Below are 20806 nucleotides of genomic sequence, written 5' to 3'. Positions count from 1 at the left end.
CATTTTTCAGGAAAGTGTCTCTTCTTACTACTTTTGATTTCCTTTGGAGGTTCTTTTCATTCTCAGTCTAGCTGTTATCAGTTCGATTTTCTTGTGACTTTTTTTTCTTTTGATAGTTCATTCCCATTCCTTTGCAATCATTTTCACCTAGTGGAGTAAATGAGATAATTTTGCAGATTGTACCACTTTCCTTTTAAATTAATCCATTCTTTTTGAGAGAATGATTCTAATAGTGTGGTTAAGTACTTAGAAATCAGCAGGCTACTAACTTCACCTTAATTCAGTCTGTTCCCTTGATTCCCTCATCTCTTGCTGTGTCAGTCAGGGTGATGTTCTTTCTCTTCTGCAGTCTTCTTCCACCCTCTATCTCCCAGCCCCCCATCAGGTCTCTTGTACTGAGTAAAAGGAATCTGAGATTTTCATGACTTATAACAATGTTGGTTGCTAAGGCCTCAGTTAATAAATTTCCATTATAGTTTCTATACGTGTGTGGTGTATTTATGATTGTAGAATTTCTACTGTATGTTAGGATTACTAATGCATTTGGCCATTGATGAGGACTTATTTAGAAAGACAACCATTCAAGAAATGGAACATTACATGCTTTTCTACTTTGGATTATTAGTCTAGAATGATTACCAGAAAAAAACACGTAGGTTTAAAACTGAAAAATTATGAGATGAATATAAATCTGTTCATCTACTTATCTAAAAAAAATTATTGATGTTACTTCTAGAATTAAAGAGCAGATTTCAGCTGGCACAGTGGCTCAAGCCTGTAATCCCAATACTTTTGGGAGGCCAAGTCCAGGAGTTCAAGACCAGTTTGGGCAACATAGTGAGAACCCAAGTCTACAAAACAAGCAAACAAACTAGCCAGGGGTCGTGGCACACACCTCTAATCCCAGCTACTCAGGAGGCTGAGGCAAGAGGATTGCTTGAGCCCAGGGGTTTGAGCTTGCAGGGAGCTGTGATTGAGCCCAGTATACCTCCAGCCTGGGTGACAGAGCAAGATTCTGTCTCAAAAAAAATTAAAGTGAAAGGATTTATAAGTTACACTGTTTTAAGTTGTCATAAATACTGAAAGGATGTATCCAAGATAGTTTCATAAATTTAAATAAATGATCGGTGCTAATTAACTGCTAAGTAATTTCCATTGAAGACCGTTTATATATATTTTTTTTGTAAAAATTTTCTATGGACTATTTTAGATTACACAAAATATAATACATAAAAACATACTAATTGTTAGTCACTTATATTGCAGTAATATTGTAGTCATATTGGGAAATCGCTTATGATTTCACCAATTAAAAACTCATTAACTGGAGTGAGTGTTGGTAGGGCATATTTTTATTGCAAGGACTGAAAGCATACACATTCCAAAGTGTGTCTGGTTTATAGTGGTGGCTTTTAACTACAGCTGTGGCACCTCACATGTGGTTCTGTTATGATTACCTGTGAGTGACTGAGACATCGTTTCCTTCAAGATGTTCTTTGAAAGTGAAGTGGTCAGATATCTTCTGCATGTTCTAGTGGTACCAGTAACTGTGATTTAATTTAATTTCTTGTATTAATCTTCCTCATTCATCGGAGTCATAGATATATCTTAATAATTCTTTTTTTTTGTTTTTTTGGACGGAGCTTTGCGTTGCCCAGGCTGGAGTGCAGTGGCGCGATCTCGGTTCACCGCAACCTCTGCCTCCTGGGTTCAAGCGATTCTCCTGCCTCAGCCTCCCAAGTAGCTGGGATTACAGGTGCCCGCCACCATGCCAAGCTAATTTTATACTTTTAGTAGAGAGGGGGTTTCTCCATATTGGTCAGTCTGGTATTGAACTCCTGACCTCAGGTGATCTGCCTGCCTCGGCCTTCCAAAGTGCTGGGATTACAGGCGTGAACCACTGTGCCCAGCCAATAATTCCTTTGATTCCTGTGATAGAACACTTTGTTCAGTTGCAGATAGAAACAAACAATAGGGAATCCTAGGGAGATAAATTATGGACATGATCACATTTAAACAATAACTTAATTTTTGGTTTGGCATATTATGGAATCTCTTTCTCCCAAATATGAACTGAGAGTTAAGTTGCTCCTGAAGATAAATCAGTGTACTTTATTCTTACCTTTGAGTTGAGATAATTTTATGTCTTTATATAGCTGCAATAAATGATAATAAGTAACTAAATATTATCTACATAATATTGTTTTTACTAGTCACTAATATTTGTAGACTCATACACTAGTAGGTGCTGATTCTCAACGCTAAAATTACAATTCTTGCAAGCTGATAGGCTTGACTCTAGTATAATGCCACCTCATTATATTTATTAATAAAAATTAGAATGAAATTAATCATTGACCTTACTAATATCATAAAAATGTTAAACTGCAAAATTACAAGTGAAATAGGACTTTTGTCTGAGTTTAATTTATTTCAGTTTCATCATATCTTTAGTAGAAATGATACTTTCATGAAGAAAGGATCTGAATCTAAATTCTATTCACTTGTATTCTATTTTGCAAAAAGCTTATAGAAATAGACTTGTTTGCCTCAGCTAACCTCAGTCATGCCTTCATTCAGTTGTCATTTATCAAGACCTTACTACTAGTTCAGTGCTTGAACTGCTGAATCTTATGTTCTCTGTCTGCTAGGAGCTTATAGTCCACTAATAGAGATAAGGTATGTATATAACAGAAGAATATGATAAATGCCCATGGAACAGATACAACAATTACTGGAAAAGTATAGAAGCAGCAGCTATCTATTTTGGTATATTTCTACTGGAAAACATACACAGATGACTGCAAGTTGTAATTCTCTTGGAAATCATTTAGACATTATTTGAAAATTAGGGTGTCTTCAATTTTAATTTATACTGGATTCTCAATTTTAGTGCCTATGTAGGCATTTTTGTCTCTTTATTAGGATTATGAAAGAAAATACAAATTTTGGAAGTAAAAGACTAAGTTCATATAAAAATTTTAATATCATGATACAAAATTTATGCCAGCCATCAAGTAATTAACAGCAGTCAGGCCGGGCACAGTGGCTCATGCCTGTAATCCCAGCACTTTGGGAGGCTGAGGCGGGTGGATTACCTGAGGTCAGGAGTTTGAGACCAGCCTAGCCAACATGGTGAAACCCCAGCTCTACTAAAAATACAAAAAAATTAGCTGGACATGGTGGCGCATGCCTGTGATCCCAGCTACTCAGGAGGCTGAGGCAGGAGAATCGCTTGAACCCAGGAGGTGGAGGTTGCAATGAACCAAGATCATGCTATTGCACTACAGCCTGGACGACAAGAACGAAACTCCATCTCAAAAAAGAATAAAATAAGACTAAAAAAATAAAAATAACAGCAATCAGAGCTAGGTTAAGACCCCTGTTGCTTATACTGTGATTTAAAGAAGTATTTCTTATTTGTCCCAGTCTGTATAGAATGTCCTGTCAGTTATGAAGTTAGTGTTCTAGAGCAAGTAGGGGGTCTCTCAAAGGTCATTCACACTTTTCTTTCAACCTGAGTGAGTACATATGTGGAAGAGATGAATGGTGATTGGCATTATTTGAACCTCTCACTGACGTTTTTCTGTTGGGTCATTTGTTTTTCCAAATGGGAATATTGACAATAAATGACTTACTTTTGGGAGACCTAACAGGTTTTGAAATTCACAATACTAAGCACTATCAAATTCAAATGCAAAGCACGGAAACTCCTTTATTCCTGAAATCTTTCCTATTATCATTCTCAAACCTGCAGTGCAATGAGGTTAGCTTTTCCTCATTACCTTTACTTTCACAGAAAGATGGGAGTTGCAGTCGTCTTTTAAGCTAGCATGCCAGCTGGCTTAAAACAAAAAATTGCCCAAGCCATTCAAAAATACATGCTTATCCATCCTCCACACTGCAATACCCACTCAACCATTAGGCGGGCTCTGTTTGGGGCATTTGTAAACAGAGAGAGTGTTATAGCTTGTTCTCGAAACATAATACTGACCAGCCAGAAAATGATTTTTTACATTTATGGAAGGGATGCATTTTTACATGTCATTTTAACTGTTGTGGTTTTTGTCTGTCATTTAAAACTGTATGAATAGTGATTTTAACATGCTCCTTTGTAAGGACATCTTTGTAAATATAATAACAGCATTAAAGTGGTAAGGCAGTGTGCATGGTGGAGATATTACGTGTGTAATCATTTGCATTCTTAATGTTCCAGAACCCTGGGGTTATTAGTAAAACGATTGGAGAAAGGTGGTAAAGCTGAACATGAAAATCTTTTTCATGAGAATGATTGCATTGTCAGGATTAATGATGGCGACCTTCGAAATAGAAGATTTGAACAGTAAGTGTGTGCTCGCTGCACTTCTGTTCTTACTTGCATTAGGCATGACAGAGTGCAGTCAGTTGAAATGCTTCAAACATGTCTGTGATCTCAGTCTGTATACTGGAGAGGAATATTTTCTGCCATTAGCTTTTAAAAATTTAAACATACTCAGTAATTAATACCATTAGACTGTATTTCAAAATGTCCTCTGATGGATATAGCTCTTCTTAAGTATTATGGCCCCCATTTCAACTTTACAATTTTGCTGGTTCCTCTCCTTTTGGAAAATTGACAGTGTGCCCATTTTTATCATACTTTAACTCGCCCGTCCACCTTTGCTGCACACAGTTTCTCTAGATACAAACAACCAGATAAAGCTGTTTGTATCTGCTTGAGGTTGTATTCAGATACACTTTATCTTGGGTTGTATTCAGATACAATATTGGGTTGTATTCAGATACACTTTATCTTGATTCAGGCCCTTAGTCAATGAAAAACATAACAGTTGGCCAGTTCTTATAAAACAAGGCAGGAGCAAACAGAACTCTTAAGAACTTGAGGTCCTGACCAGGGAACCAGCATGAGAAAGAGCTGCTTCCCAGGCTGGTTGTATGGGTGCACTGTGACCCACAGCTGTCAACATTTTGAATTATTGAGCCTGGATTGCTGTTCTTGAGATTTTTACATATACCAACTTAATAAATAATTAATAGTTACTTTCTATAGTCTTCTAAGTGTGTGTGTGTGTGTGTGTGTGTGTGTGTGTGTGTATTTTAAAAATTTTAAATACACATCTAACCCAATCCAATATTCTAAATATAATTATAAAGCTCTGTCTTTCTTTGAAAACTTAAATTGAAGTATTTTGTAATGTCTACAAGTTGTATTAGACAATGTTGTAGAGAGAATGTTCCATTTGGTTTCTATTATTGAAATTATAATACTTCTGTTATACTTAAAACATGTTTAATGATTTACAGTTGAGAGGACAGAATTTTATCTGTAGTTGTAGATAATTTTTCTATTTTTATTGAGAGAATGAGAAATTTATATTTGAAGAAACAGCTATTGATAGATCAGAGCTGTAAACTTGATTGATAAATGGGTTATTAGAATTTTGCTTTTCAATTTCAACAGCCTGTCAGTTCTTATTGCTTAATTAGTAAACTTAATTAAGCTCATAATATCTTCTAGTCTGCCAGTCTTAATTTGCTAATTTTCTATTCTTTCTCAAACCCAGAGCACAACATATGTTTCGCCAAGCCATGCGTACACCCATCATTTGGTTCCATGTGGTTCCCGCAGCAAATAAAGAGCAGTATGAACAACTATCCCAAAGTGAGAAGAACAATTACTATTCAAGCCGTTTTAGCCCTGACAGCCAGTATATTGACAACAGGAGTGTGAACAGTGCAGGGCTTCACACGGTGCAGAGAGCACCCCGACTGAACCACCCGCCTGAGCAGATAGACTCTCACTCAAGACTACCTCATAGCGCACACCCCTCGGGAAAACCACCATCCGCTCCAGCCTCGGCACCTCAGAATGTATTTAGTACGACTGTAAGCAGTGGTTATAACACCAAAAAAATAGGCAAGAGGCTTAATATCCAGCTTAAGAAAGGTACGACCTATCCTGTTTTTGTTTTGTGGAATTTCTTTTCTTAGCAGCAACACACAAGGGTAGAAATGGAATTTATTTTAAAAGTCAACCTACTAACCCAAAGCACCCTGAGTCTTATCTAATTATTTTGTGAAAGAACTGATAGATTTTTTAAAGTTACTTACCTTTTAACATATTTCAAATTGTATTTCTTATATATCTCAGGTTTATTTTGCTCTGTAGAAATTAAAATGTAAAAGTGCAGAGAATAAGACTATGTCTATGAGAAGAAGCTAGCAGTTACTGTAGTAAAATTTTTGATTGTGAAAGAAAATGGCTTCAGGACATTAATATCAAATGCAGAACAATAGTAAGGATTTGACCATTTTGACTGCCCCATTTGCTGTATAAGTCCAGCCCTCAAGGAGGACCTTAGAGGTAGTACATGTCAATCTCAGTATTTGATGTGGGGAGGGACCAATTTGTTTGAGGCTGCCAGGAGTTTATAGTAGGTTGCTGAGAAGCCAGGCCATTGACTCTTGTCTTTTGTTTTCTTGTATTACTGCATTACTTCCCTTTCTTTTTTTTCTTTTCTTTTCCTCTCTTTTCTTTTTCTTTCTTTCTTTCTTTCTTTTTTTTTTTTTTTTTTGAGACAGGGCCTTTCTTTGTTGCCCAGGCTACAGTGCAGTGGTGCAGTCATAGCTCACCGTAGCCCGCAACACCCCATGTCAGCCTTCCAAGTGCTGTGACTAGAGGCACGTGCCGCCATGCCCATCTCATTTACAAATTTTTTGTTGTGTTGGAGTCTTGCCATGTTGCCCAGGTTGATCTGGAACTCCTGGCCCCAAGTAGTCCTTCTACCTCGGCTTCCCAAAGTGCTGGGATTATGGAAGTGAGCCACCATGTCCAGGCCTGCTTCTCTTTCTTATGGTGATGTGGAAGTCATGATGGCGATTGCTGATTCTTCATACATCTTCCATCCATTATGTATTTTAGTACCCTTCCTGTATACAGTGGATCTCTGTATAGAGAGCATGTTCTTGCAGTTTGCCTCCTTCAAAGTTGAGTGCAAACTATTGGACTTGACTTTATGATTTTCACCCAATGTTTCGTCCAGGCACCAAGATACACTTTTACTGTTCCTGATCCATTTTAGCTGAGCATTTTGATATATTTTTAAATCATGTCTTTCAAAATGGTATTATTATAAAGAATATTTTTTTTATAGGCTCAACCATCAACTCTTATAGTTGGAGGAAATGATTCCAAGAGAGGTTCATTATTTCCTCAGGTCATGTGGCTGTTGGCCACAGATTCTTACTAGAATGTTTTCCATATCCAGATATTCAGACCATTCTTCTTTACATTTGGGGTAGCATTTACAAGGTTGTAAACTCTGAGACTGCTGTTTCCTTTCTAACTCATATTCTTTCAATGAACTTTATGTGAACCTCAAGTTTCTTATTTCTGGTTCCTGGTTTTTAAGCTCTAAATACTTGGTTGACATGATCAGGAGTTGACAGCTTGCCTCGTTGCAAACGCAGAGTCATATCAACAGAAACCCCTTTAGCTCTGTCAATTCCTAAATGAGAGAAATATCACATCCTCTTTCCTCCTTTTGCTCTACTTAAATGACAGGCCCTTGTTTTTAACCAAAAACATATCAAGAACTACAAATAGAATCATATAAAAAATAAAATTCTGCTTGATATCTCTAAACAAAGGTACAGTATTTTGCTTCACCATTGTCATAAAGATACTGGTTCATAAATATCTTTTCCTTTTTACACTGATACAGCAATATTCATTTAGTTAATTATGGTTTTTCAAAAATTAGGATATTTGACAAATCATGATATAACATGAACTTTTTAAATGAGGTGATTTGCCATTAAAAGTACCATTGTTTTGCTAATGAAAGAATGAGAAATACAAAGGAAATCTGAAGTGAGAAGATAAAGGTAAAGTATTAAACAGAATACAGATTCTCCAAAAAAAGGAAAATAATGAGTATATCTAATTTTTATTTTATAGTAAGTCTGACGTTATAAATAAATCAAATTGGTACATTTTACTTACAAAAATAGTACCATTGTTTTGAATACAGATATTATTTTAATAGCATTTAATGAAAAATATGATTGCATTTACACAAGCTAATTTAGAAAGACTATGCTTAATCACTGAAAGGAGAAACAATGGTTTTAAGTGTTTTTCAGACCTTGAGTAATCTTAATGATATAGAGTCCCATAGATCTATCTTGATTTTAATTTACCAACTGTGAGAATGTATGACAAAAAGCACATGCTGCTTGTGCATGCTGCCAATACTTACAAATATTTTATATAAAAATTATGTTTACTATAAATGTGGGGAAGAATGCTGATTATCTTTGATTAGGACTAAATGCATATATTTTAATAATAATGAATGTAGGAGAATTGAACAGGCTTTCCTTGTAGCTAGCAGATTTTTTTCTTACAAGTTATTACATTTATTAGTGAAGTACATTAAAAACATAGGGTGTGTCAGTGTTAAACTTCAGATTCAGTTCAAAGTGAGCTAATGTGCTTTGAGTGGCAGCAGTTCTTCAAAAACTGGAATCAACTCTTAGTACAAAAAAAGATGTCAGTATAATTATTCTTTGGCCTAATTTTGGAGCTATGTTATATAACATGACAACAGAATAGCCTCAGTGTACTTGCTTCCATAATTATGATTTCTTAATATTTATTGCCATTTTGGTATTCTCAAATACCCAGCTCTTTTGTAGAAATTAGCTTTTTAATAAAGTCAGAGGAGAAGGTCAGTAATCTGTTTCAGTCAGTGCAGAATGTTTTGTTGGCTTTGTTAAATGAAAATTGATATCTACTTATCTTTCCTTGAAAGGTCATTGCCTGAACTTTTAGCTTACAGATTTAGGGGTTATTGCTGATATTTTAATAGTATTGAGGTTCCTACAACAGTCAGCATTCATAGTTCAAAAGAGTTAGTATTGCAAAAGGAGAGTAATTAAGAATTCTTTCTTAATAAATGTTATTGCAAGTCATTAGAGTTTCATGAAAGCAGAGACATATGGAAAAATCTCCCCAGAGCAATAACAAACATTTCATATAGACAATATGCCATTCAGGTGTTCAGCATGGAAGACATCAGAAATATTAATAATCCAAGCACCCTAAAGTGACTTCAGACTAAAGTAAATGAATGCTTTGTTTGATGTTGAGAATAACTATGGTAGGTTTTGCTACAGGAATAATTATGGAGTGTTTTCTTTATTTCTCCTTTAATGTTTCTTTAATCTACATTTTTATTCACCCTTTTTTGTTCACTTATATTTTATACTTTTCATTACAGTTTTATACTGAGTGATGTATCAGATTAATGTGCTCTTTTCTAGATTTTTCACCTTTACAGATCTCTTTATTCTTCCCATAATAAGCAAGCATTTGCCTTAACAATATTTTAACTGAAATGGAAACTAATATCTTAAGAAGTAACTTTTTAAAAAAGCTTAGGTAGAAATCATTATTGTAAAAATGTTGTGATTCATTACAAATGTATCATTATCTCCCCAGTTTTTCCTGGGCACATGTTGGCTTCTTGCGTCTTGATTCTAGTGACATATAAACACTTTTCTGCTTTGTATTGAGCATGTAAGACTGTCTGTCAAGAAAGCTGCCAAAGAAATGAGAATTTAAGTTCTGTGAATCATCAGAGTAATTTATAAATGCATCATTAATTTAGTATCTTTAAGCATAATATGATCCCCAGATTTGGTAGCCATGATCTGAGATGGAGTCTTCACTGAGTAATTTGCCTTGTTTGGGAGTGGGGGGTGGTGAAGGAAATATACATGGTAAGATTTAGGTGAATTAGAAGTGAACTAGGGAAAGATAATTTGGTTTATGGTTTATCCTCTTAGTAAACTGCTTTGGGAGGTTCCATTACCTCTATCTAGAGATATCTCTCATTTCACTATTCTTTTCCATCTCCCTGGACATTTTTGTTTCCCTTGCTCATACCTCCTACCCTTAAAATTTGGATGTCATTATTGCACAATAATACTTGAGTTTTGAGGTACTGTGGGTCTTAACAGAAGTTTTTTTCTTTCTTCATGTAGTGAATTTCCTATTCAAAGATTTACATTGATTTAAAAACTTTTAGCAGTCATATTTACATATTAACTTTCATCTGTCTTTGAGAAGATTGCTGTTTCTTCTTAGATTAATAACTGTTGATATGTAAACCATTTAAACCTTCCACAATTTAGTCTATTTTGAAAAATTTATTACAACTTTTAAAGTAGTAGAAGAAATGTGGACCATTGTGAAAGTTACAAAATGTCAAGTTAAGGTTGAGTATACTGGTGCAATACACCTGTAAAATTCAAGATATCTCATTTTATTTACTTTTCTTCTCCTTCACATACCTAGGTACAGAAGGTTTGGGATTCAGCATCACTTCCAGAGATGTAACAATAGGTGGCTCAGCTCCAATCTATGTGAAAAACATTCTCCCCCGGGGGGCGGCCATTCAGGATGGCCGACTTAAGGCAGGAGACAGACTTATAGAGGTAAGTGACTTCCCCAGCAGGATGTTCCCTAATTCTTGAAATGTTCCATTTCCAGGAGCCAACTTTTAAAAACATTTTCATAAAATATGAAATTCAGTTATATACATTTTAGCGGAAGTATGCGTCACAAAATGTGTTTCTGTTTTATGTTTAGATTTTCCATGTTATTTTATATATATATATTTTTAATTGTTAAAATTTTTGTAGAGGCAGAGTCTTGCTATGTTGCCCCAGCTGGTCTTGAATTGCTGGCCTCAGGCGATCCTCTTGCCTCCCAGTGTGCTGGGATTACAGGTGTGAGCCATCGTGCCCAGCTCTTTTTTCCATGTTATCTGATGAGAAATTATCTTTCCATTTATTTATTTATTTTTTTTTATGAGATGGAGTCTCGCTCTGTCGCCCAGGCTGGAGTGCAGTGGCACAATCTCAGCTTACTGCAGCCTCCACCTTCTGGGTTCAAGTGATTTTCCTGCCTCAGCCCCCCTGGTAGCTGGGACTACAGGCGTGCACCACCATGCCTGGCTAATTTTTGTATTTTTCATGGAGACAGGGTTTCACCACATTGGCCAGGCTGGCCTTGAACTCCTGCCTTGGCCTCCCAAAATGCTAGGATTACAGACGTTAGCCATCATGCCCAGCCCCATTTAGTTTAGTTATAAATTTTTAGTTATTCAGACATTTGGTTTATGAGGTAACATTTTGTCATATAAAATATCTGTAAGGTTACGTTTCTAAATGGCTTTATATTTATGTCTGGCAATGTGGAAATGTATTCAGAACAGAGACAGATGAAATAAATGAAAACAGCGTTTCTTAATAAGAGGAGCAAGGAAATCTTGAAATGGCAGCATGGAGAATAAATTGAGTCATAAGAGTCAAATGTCAGGAAAGAAAAGAAAAATCGTTTTTGAATTTTTTTTCTATGTCTTATGAGTTTGGGTTCATTGGTATTTGAAGCTGCCTTGGAAATAGATTAACATACATAATTTGTGTTTGTGTGATGGTTTGCACATAAAAGAGAAAATTGAAAAATATGTTTTAAACCATTTTGCTTAGTTTTTTTTAAAGAAAATATAGTCTGTATTTTTATTAGCAGATACCGCATTTCCTAATTAACTAGTATTCAAATATTAATGCTAAGGTAAACTTTTACCACACTATCCTTTTTTCTTATAGTTTCATATATGGTTTCTATCTCTCCAGATTGAGTTCTCCTAAAGAATTTTTGTAAAGTAGGGGAGGAGAGGGATACCGTCTGTATTTTTTTCCATGTCTACATTTGGAGCCTAGATCCCTTAAATTTTATTCCCACTGTTTTGGTCCTGTGCGTGTGACAACGTATGTTAAATAGGCACTGTTAGAAGCTAAATAACAGATGTTTGAGTACAAATTATGTTTAGGGTCCTGCTTCCTGAAAAAGCCACTTGTCCTGGGGGTATAAATTGAGTGGTACGTTAGCCCACGTCTGCAGTCGTAGCTTGTTTTATTTGTAAGAGTCTCCGCTGGGACTTGAATTCAGTCCTCCTGTCTTCTGAGTCCAAAAACATATCTGTCCTTTTCTGGCTCTCTCCGTCTTTCTTTCTAAAGATAATTGCTTTATTATTGAGTCACTTTTTTCTTTTATCACATAATCGCTTTACTTTCAACATATCAGAAAAACCTTTTTATTTTAAAGCAGTGAGAAAGACCTGCAACCTGTATGTCTTTCGAGTTAGGCTTTATTTCCATAGCTGTCATCTTTGTCTTAAAATGGAAACTTCATTTTTGCATGCTTTAAGCCCAACCTTCTAGTATCTACAGTTGTAGCTATACAATATTGATACTTATGTGCATTTTCTCTGAGTGTCCAGATAATTAGAATCATACAAAGAAAAAAGGATCAAGTGACTTAATTGTCTAGATTTTTTTTCACTTTCTTTTGTTTGAGTACAAATTATGTTTAGGGTTCTGCTTCCTGAAAAGGCCGCTTGTCCTTGGGGTATAAATTGAGTGGTATGTTAGCCCATGTGTGCAGCCGTAGCTTGTTTTATTTTGTAAGAGTCTCCACTGGAACTTGAATTCAGTCCTTCTGTCTGCAATTCCTTAATAGTAGTACCTTGAGGTATATGAGGTTGATTTTTTTCAGAAGGGGAAATGTTCTGAAACATATTTTAACTACAGGAAAGTTTTGATACTGTAATTTAAGTTATAAACTTATTTGCCTTGGACAAAATGTCTTTTTTGTCTAAAAAGAAAAATGTAGAATACCTTTTAAAGGAAACATATGCTCTCATTTCTGTGGAGTATATAGTGCTTTCTGATAATGATGTTATACTTCCTGTTAGATGAAAGATTCCCTAAGAACAAGTTGTTTTAAATTTTTTTCCTTTTTGAATTCTCTCATAACATTGAAAAAATTTCAGCTGAAATATTGCTTCCCTGCTAAAAAATATTGTTTTGTAGTTTCTTTAATGTTTACCTTTTAGAGGTAAAGTGTTATATTTATCAGTAAAATTTCATTGAAAGTGAAAATACTGTACCAAAATATTTTTGGTGTGTTTTTATTACCCTTTATAAGAGCAACACCTTTTTATTTTGGTATAAGAAAACCTATGATGCACAAGGCTATCAAAATATCTCTGTTCTAAGCCAGTAAGTTTTGTGTTAACTTGACATTTTTGAAATATTTATTGCTTGGTACTTGTCAATGCCCTGGTGATTGTCACTTTGGGTTTAATGATGAACACTAAAAGATTGACCACTTCCTCTCTTACTTCTAGATATCTGGTCTTAGTTTCTTTATTAGTCACAAAACTTTAGTGGTTCCCAGATCGTGGCAGAATTGTGCATGAAATGAGTTATGTTCCATAGCAGATATGGCTAGTCCTAGAGTGTGTGTGTGTGTGTGTGTGTTTTCCTGTTGTTTCCACAGGATTACAGCTGAAAACTTTTGTTTTGTTTTGTTTTGTTTTAGGTAAATGGAGTAGATTTAGTGGGCAAATCCCAAGAGGAAGTTGTTTCCCTGTTGAGAAGCACCAAGATGGAAGGAACTGTGAGCCTTCTGGTCTTTCGCCAGGAAGACGCCTTCCACCCAAGGGAACTGGTGTGTAAATTTAGAGTAGATGAAAGATTTCTGATATGCAGCAGCCAGGGGTCTGGGTTAGTTGCCTGATGGCAAATGTTTATTGAAACATTTTCTGAGGAGTTTCTAGATCTTATATTTCTTTCAGCCCTCACTGAATACAAACATTCTTTTCTCTAATACTCCCTTAGTTTCAGAAACGGATATCCTCAGTAATGAATGGAGGGGTACTTAAACATCAGACTGTAGGGATATTTTCAAGGGCATCAAATGTTCATCACTGTACACCCTCAGATGGACTGACTGAATACAGAGACGCCGATTATTTCAGAACTGTCACTCCACAGACTGTCGCTGAAAGCTTGCCATCTTCCACACTGCATATGACAAATTTTCATACTTCACATTTTCATAGTACATGTCAGTAAGCCAAATAGATGCTTGCTTCCTTACTGTTGTATGAAAAGGAATACCTTTTAAAAAAAATTATTATTAAAAATAAAAAGACGTAAGTGGCAATAAGCCTCATGGCTATTAATTATACAAATATAGGTCATGTTACTTAGGATGACATAAATGAAGGAAATGAAAAGGCATTTACAACTTTTGCAACCTATCTCCTTCACTTTCCATACATACATTAATACATATGAGTATTTACATGGTATTGGTGTGAATGAAATAAGTGTCTTAAATGTACATAGTTCTGAGTGGTTTTCTGCAAAAGTGCTAGGTTTCATTTATATATAAAAATGACATAATTGGAGGAGTTGCCTTTGTCTTTTGATGTGGTAAGAAAATTGTTTTATTTCAAGTACAAGTGGTATTTTAAATATTTCAAAACAGATTCTACTTGGATCATTTTGGAATACATCCTTTTCATCTAGCTCTTAGCTCTAAACAAAAATTAATTTGTATAATCTAGAGTGACAAGGTTTTAGAAACAAGGTTTCCAAATTTATCATATAGCCCAAATTCTCTTGTGTCTTCAAGTATGGATGTGTTATGATAAAATTTATATTTTATTATAAATACAATAACTATATTTTATTCTCTATATAAACTATTTCTATAAATGTTATAAATGAAAAAATTTTAGTCATAATATCTTATCCCCTGGTTACACACAGGTCTTAAAACTTAATGTGGATTTTATGGAAATTTCAGACAGTGATAAGGTTGAAAAGTGAACACTTTTGTTTTAAGTAGATTTTGAATAAATTATGAAAACTTCTTTATATTTAAAAATGTTTAATGCATTATTTCTCAATTTAAATTCAGTTTTTCGTTTTCCCCCCACTGTTATCCAATTTTGTGCTTAAAATGCCACCTGATCCTAAATCTGGAGATGTCTCTATTAAATTGTAAATGAGCACTTAAAAAAAAAAACAACTAGCTTTCCATGTGATTTGCCGAAGCTTTAATTCTTCCTCAGTGTCTCGGAGTGCACTAGTTAGCATTATTAGATTGCCAAAGCTTAGACACTGCTCTTAAGCAGCCTTTTCCAGAGTTAGTGCCAGCATATAGCCAGCTTAAGGTTATTCAGGTTCTTCTTGTCCAATTTTGATCTTCCAGGCTTCTGTTTTTCCCTTCTGCTACCTACTTTTTTTTTTCTTGGTTATGTAATTTATTGCTTGTGAGCTTTTCATTAAGGAGTACGCCAGTAGGCCGTCAGTCTATTATGCATGTTGCAGCTGCTTTTCAAAATTTAAGAGAATAAAATCCTGAAAATTTAAAGGGAGGGGGCATTTAAAAATAATCTTGAATCCAGTAGACGTAACTATTTTCCTCTGTTTGGGGTGTCTGTGTTTAAATTCTGTGTGTCTAAATCTAAATACTTTTATCAGTCGGTGCCTTTTTTTATAAATCATCCTTGTAAGTTCCTAGGTAATTAAGGCAAATCAACATTATATGAAAAAAAAAATCATGTTTATTTCCTGTGCAACATTTTAAAGTATAAAGCTGTGGTTCAGACTGTGGTTCAAACTGTTATTATCTGGTCTAGCTATCAAATGATTCTATACCTTAAAACTTTGATTTGATTGGGAAAATTTTAAAGCAAAATTAGAAACAGTGCCATGATTAGGAAAGCAGTTTGGTGAGACTTGTTTTCCTCCAGATAATAAATTCATGATGTACTGTGAATGAGCAAGTAAAAATATATATCTAGAAAAATTTCTTAAAACACACACATAAACACACACATCAGCAAAATTTTGGAAGACAGAGCATTATGTCAGCCATCATATAATTACCCTTTATATATTTTGTGGATTTTAAGAATCAACAAAATTTTCTTTAAAATAAATCATTGTGTCCCTGTGTGTTGAAGATGGCTTTGGTCAGTCTGTATTTATGTTTTTCTTCAATTCTTCTAGAATGCAGAGCCAAGCCAGATGCAGATTCCAAAAGAAACGGTAAGAGCTTTGTCTTTTGAAGGATGCAGAGATGTTGGAAACATACATGGAACTAACTTCTTACTAATTTAATATGAAGTTACTTGTCCTGCCTTTTCCTGGCTCGTAATATTTAATACATGGGTTTATTAAATGCCAAAGTGGTCTTATTTTAAGGTGACTTACTGTTACCACCCCAAATGGAGTATATTTTGTGATTAATTTTGGTCAGATAGACACAAAAAAGAGAGAGACTTCCTATTCACTTGCAAAATGAGGACCAAAGCTTAGTTGTTTGGCATATATGCAAAGTATTTCATGAGTTGTGAAATGCTAAATTATAAGTGGCCACAAAATGGAAAGAAAAGTTAAAAAACTTGATTCAGTCATGGAAAAAAAGGGAGGGCTAAGAGAATACAGTAAAAAAAGTATACACAGGAAAATTAAAGTGATGTGTCAGTATTAGGCTAAGCATAGTTGTTAGAATAACTATAAAAGAGATAATTTAACAAAAGTTAAGGACTCACAGCTCACATTAAAATGCAAACATAGTTGCATCCTGTTAAGAAAACAAGTCCTGAGACAGACTGGGGATAAAACAGTAAGCTTAGTTCCAGCAGGCAGAACTAACACAATAAAAGGAAGGATTGCTCTATCAGTCTCTGTGATGATGCGCCATATGGGAGTAAAAAGGGCATTTTATATTGACATGGTAGAAATTCTAACAATCAGGATCTTTTTTCCTTTTTACATCAAACAACATAGCACAAAAACATTCATTCTCAAACTATTGTAAATGGAAAATTTAGCAAAGTCATTTCCATAGTAGGTAATGTCAGTATGTCCTTTTCCAAAAATTTTTACATTGTTGACTAAAGAAAAAATATAATGAATTTAAATAACATAATAAACAGGTTTCATTTTCTGTACAGCTTTATAAACAGGCAACTTTGAACTAATGTTATTTTTCAAATATTCCTTCATTTTCTTTTCTTTTCTTTTTTTTTTTTTGAGTCTAGAATCTCACCATATTTCATGGCTCACTGCAGCCTTGACCTCCTGAGCTCAAGTGATCCTCCTATAAATATTCCACAATTCTAAAAACAGGTGACAAATTACATCTTGGAGGAAAATCAGTAAACAACCTTGAGAATATTCCACATTAATAAGTGTGTGTTGTAGACAATTCCTAGCTTTAATTTTTGGCTTATAAAATAAATAGGACAATTATATCTAATCAAAATCACACTGATATTTATGTGTTGGGGTAGGTTAGATAAGGGGAAATTGGACAAATTGATTCTAAATAATAAAATGGGGTACAATAGCAATTTATACTACTCTTTGAAAAGACAATAATTGTGGCAGAGTATAATGTAAAGCTACAATACCTAAAACAGCATGGCATTGTTATAGGGGTAAACAAATAGATCATTTAAACAGATTAAGGGTTACAGAAACTGACATGATGTGTATAGGTATGTGCATGTATGTTAAAGATGGCACTTCAAATTAGTAGCTTTAAAAGGATAGTTTACGTAGTGTTTATAACAATTGCCCATTTACTTAGAAAAGTTAGCTTTTTCTCACCATATCTCAAAATAAATGGAAAAGATCTATAAAACCAAATAGATCCACAGTCATTTACACACACACACACACACACACACACACCTTTTGTATCTGTACCATGAAATAGTTACAGAATAAATGCAAAAGGAGGAAGTATTTACAATGTGATCCTTAGGGGAAGAGCTATTCCTTTATGGTTTAGGATAAGTATCATAGAATATTTTGGAAAACACAATGACTTTGCACACAAACTAATCTATTAATGACTGAGACAATCTGAGATGGAAAATGATGCTTTGAGTAGTAAAGATAGGGATGTTCTTTCAAAACATGTAGTCAGGGCCAGGTGCAGTGGCTCACACCTGTAATCCTAGCACTTTGGGAGGATCACTTGAGCCCAGGAGATTAAGACCAGTCTGGGCAACATAATGAGACCTCATCTCTACCAAAAAGTTAAAAATAAACAACAACAAAAAACATGTAGTCAGTCGTGTTGAGGAAACTGATGATCGGCTGTGAATTCCTCAGTCACCAGAGGGAGAGAAGCATCTTTTGACGTGGTATTCTGTTAAGAAATGCAAGGTGCATTTCAGTTCACAAGCTGTGTGTTTATGGTAGCATGACATGGTGACTGGGAGTCACCTTAAAAAAGGAAGTCATATATACTTTTACATGTGTCTGACTTCTAGTTACACTTGGACTTTTTTTTCTAATACGAGTTTCCCAAACAAAGTTAAAAGTATAGTTTAGTTTGAAATATTATTTGTTTCTTAATTTTTTATGCATGCTCTCACATCTGTGCCTCTCTTTGTGCTCCAGGTATGCGGTATCATTTTGAGTTGTAAAAGGCTTAATATTAACATGATAATTTAAGAAATTGACAGGGGCACAGTCTCTGCCTTTCTGCCTTTTGATGGCCAAGGATCTGTTTTAGGCTTTTTGAATATTGCTAGTTCTTGGCACATAGTATTGCTCAAGGAAAACTACATGATAGGCTTTTGCTCTTTTTATTAGTGTTTCTTAATGACTTGTTTTAGGTTCTAGGTCTGTGAAATCTTTGATTATCTATTTTGTCAATGCCTAGAAATGGGGAGGAGGGGAGCACTAATGATTTCACCACAAATCCAAGTCCAATGCTCACTTTCATTTTGGGCTTTCTCAGGGTTGATTTTGGAGCAAACCATGGTATATCAACTTTAAACCACAGGAATGGTACCTGTGCATACAGTTATGATTCTTTTTCTTTTCCTACAGGAGATATATTACTTCTGTCAGGAACTATATGTGATTTATACAGGCTTACAAAAAATAGAAGACAGTTTCTTTCACCTCTAATGCTTAACATTGCTTATAACGTTGCAGTCCTATCTATGACTGGCATTTATTCATCAGTTATTGTGTGAAACTCTTTATGTGGATTATCTTATTTAATCTTTACAATGTCCATGACTTAGTTCAGGCGCGTCCAATATCTTGGCTTCCCTGGGCCACATTGGAAGAATTGTCTTGGGCCACACATAAAATACACTAACACTAACGATAGCAGATAAGCCAATAAATAAATAAATAAATAAATCACAAAAATCTCATAATGTTTTAAGAAAGCTTAGGTAGGAATTTGTGTTGGGCCACATTCAAAGCCATCCTGGACCACATGCGGCCCACAGATCTCAGGTTGGACAAGCTTGACTTAGTTGGTGATATTATCCTATTGAAAGGGGAGGAACAAAGAATTAACCTTAAGACACTCCAAATCTTGGAGCCAGCCATAAACTCAGGTTGTCTGACACCAGAATCTGCAGGGCAGATTTTATTTCTCCTTAATGTGACTCAGTATGTTGAGGGGGGGAAAAAAAAAAAAGCTAAGCTACATATATAGTTTCAGGTAATACAGTATGAGTTCCATGTTGGAGGCTGATAAACTATGACTGAATTTTTTAAAAATAAACAAGTAATAAAGAAATCCAGGGTTAGATGCCATCTCATTAGTCAAGACAGTGGGAAGAGATCTTGTTGATTTTTTTTTTTTTTTTTTTTTTTACGTTGCTCATGGATTGATACATAGGCTTTCCTAGAACATGTGTTTAGTACCATTGATTTCCATTAACTACTGCATGGACACTTCTGTCCTTTCCCAGCCCAGTGACCAGTTTTGCAAATACTTTCTCCTGACTTGGGCTGCTCCCACCTTCTTTTTTTGTTTGTTTGTTTGAGATGGAGTCTTGCTCTGTCTTCCAGGCTGGAGTGCAATGGTGCGATCTTGGCTCACTGCAAGCTCCGCCCCCCGGGTTCACACCATTCTCCTGCCTCAGCCTCCTGAGTAGCTGGGACTACAGGTGCCTGCCACCATGCCTGGCTAATTTTTTGTATTTTTAGTAGAGACAGGGTTTCACCGTGTTAGCCAGGATGGTCTCAATCTCCTGACCTCATGATCCACCTGCCTCGGCCTCCCAAAGTGCTGGAATTACACGCGTGAGCCACCGCGCCCGGCCTGCTCTCACCTTCTTTGCCTGTCCATATGGACGCCAACTTCTAATCCTACTGACTTCTACCTATCTCATGAGGCTTACCCTAACCGGAACTAGTGTTCTCTCCCATTTTGTAGTTCTTTATCATATTTGTCTTTGTTCGTTTTTATTTGTAGAATGCATTTGTCTTGCTTTATTAACAAAGTTCACTGATGTCGGCTCACTGGAGCCTCTGCCTCCTGGGTTCAAGCGATTCTTTTTCTCAGCCTTTTGAGTAGTTGGGATTACAGGCATGCACCACCAAGCCCGGCTAATTGTTTGTATTTTTAGTAGAAAGGGGTTTCACCATATTGGCCAGGCTGGTCTCGAGCTGACCTTCAGCGATCCACCCACCATGGCCTTCCAAAGTGCTGAGATTACAGATTTGAGCCACTGCGCCCAGCCACATGCTTAACTTTCAAGAATTCAAAATGCATTCTAGAAAGTTAGTGGGCTTTCCCTACAGAAACCACAGGGATACATTGGAGATTCTTTAGGAACTTTTTTGAAGGTCAGAAGCCATCTTGATAGGCTAACTTCAGAAAGGTTAGAGTCTCAAGTTAGAAATTTAATGAGCTAGAAATTAAGCATGGGCCTTATTAGGTTTATTTTGCTAACACTTAATAGGTCAAGTGTAGGCTGCCATATTGTTTGTGTGTGTGTATGTGTGTGTGTGACCAGGTCTCACTCTGTTGCCCAGGCTGGAGTGCAGTGGCTCGATCTCGGCTCACTGCAACCTTCTCGCCCAGGCTCAAGCAATTCTCCTG

The 20806-nt window shown here is 35.5% G+C and overlaps 1 protein-coding gene across 27 annotated transcripts in view; it reads left to right on the top strand.

The window, feature by feature from the left end:
* Positions 1 to 20806, top strand: part of PARD3 (par-3 family cell polarity regulator) — a 708800-nt gene that overhangs the window by 427803 nt on the left and 260191 nt on the right. For 17 of the 27 annotated variants that reach the window (XM_001146208.7, XM_001145133.7, XM_009458240.5 and 14 more), the window contains 5 exons: positions 4217 to 4342; positions 5565 to 5947; positions 10364 to 10503; positions 13457 to 13585; positions 15943 to 15981. In XM_001146208.7, the coding sequence (XP_001146208.6) occupies positions 4217 to 4342; positions 5565 to 5947; positions 10364 to 10503; positions 13457 to 13585; positions 15943 to 15981 (817 nt within the window). The remainder of the gene's footprint in view (positions 1 to 4216; positions 4343 to 5564; positions 5948 to 10363; positions 10504 to 13456; positions 13586 to 15942; positions 15982 to 20806) is intronic. The other 10 variants (XM_001145290.7, XM_001144818.7, XM_001144902.7 and 7 more) reach the window with 1 other exon arrangement.

Source organism: Pan troglodytes, chromosome 8 (assembly GCF_028858775.2).
Source record: "Pan troglodytes isolate AG18354 chromosome 8, NHGRI_mPanTro3-v2.0_pri, whole genome shotgun sequence".
Lineage (NCBI taxonomy): Eukaryota > Metazoa > Chordata > Mammalia > Primates > Hominidae > Pan > Pan troglodytes.
This window is presented reverse-complemented; position numbering and strand designations above follow the sequence as displayed.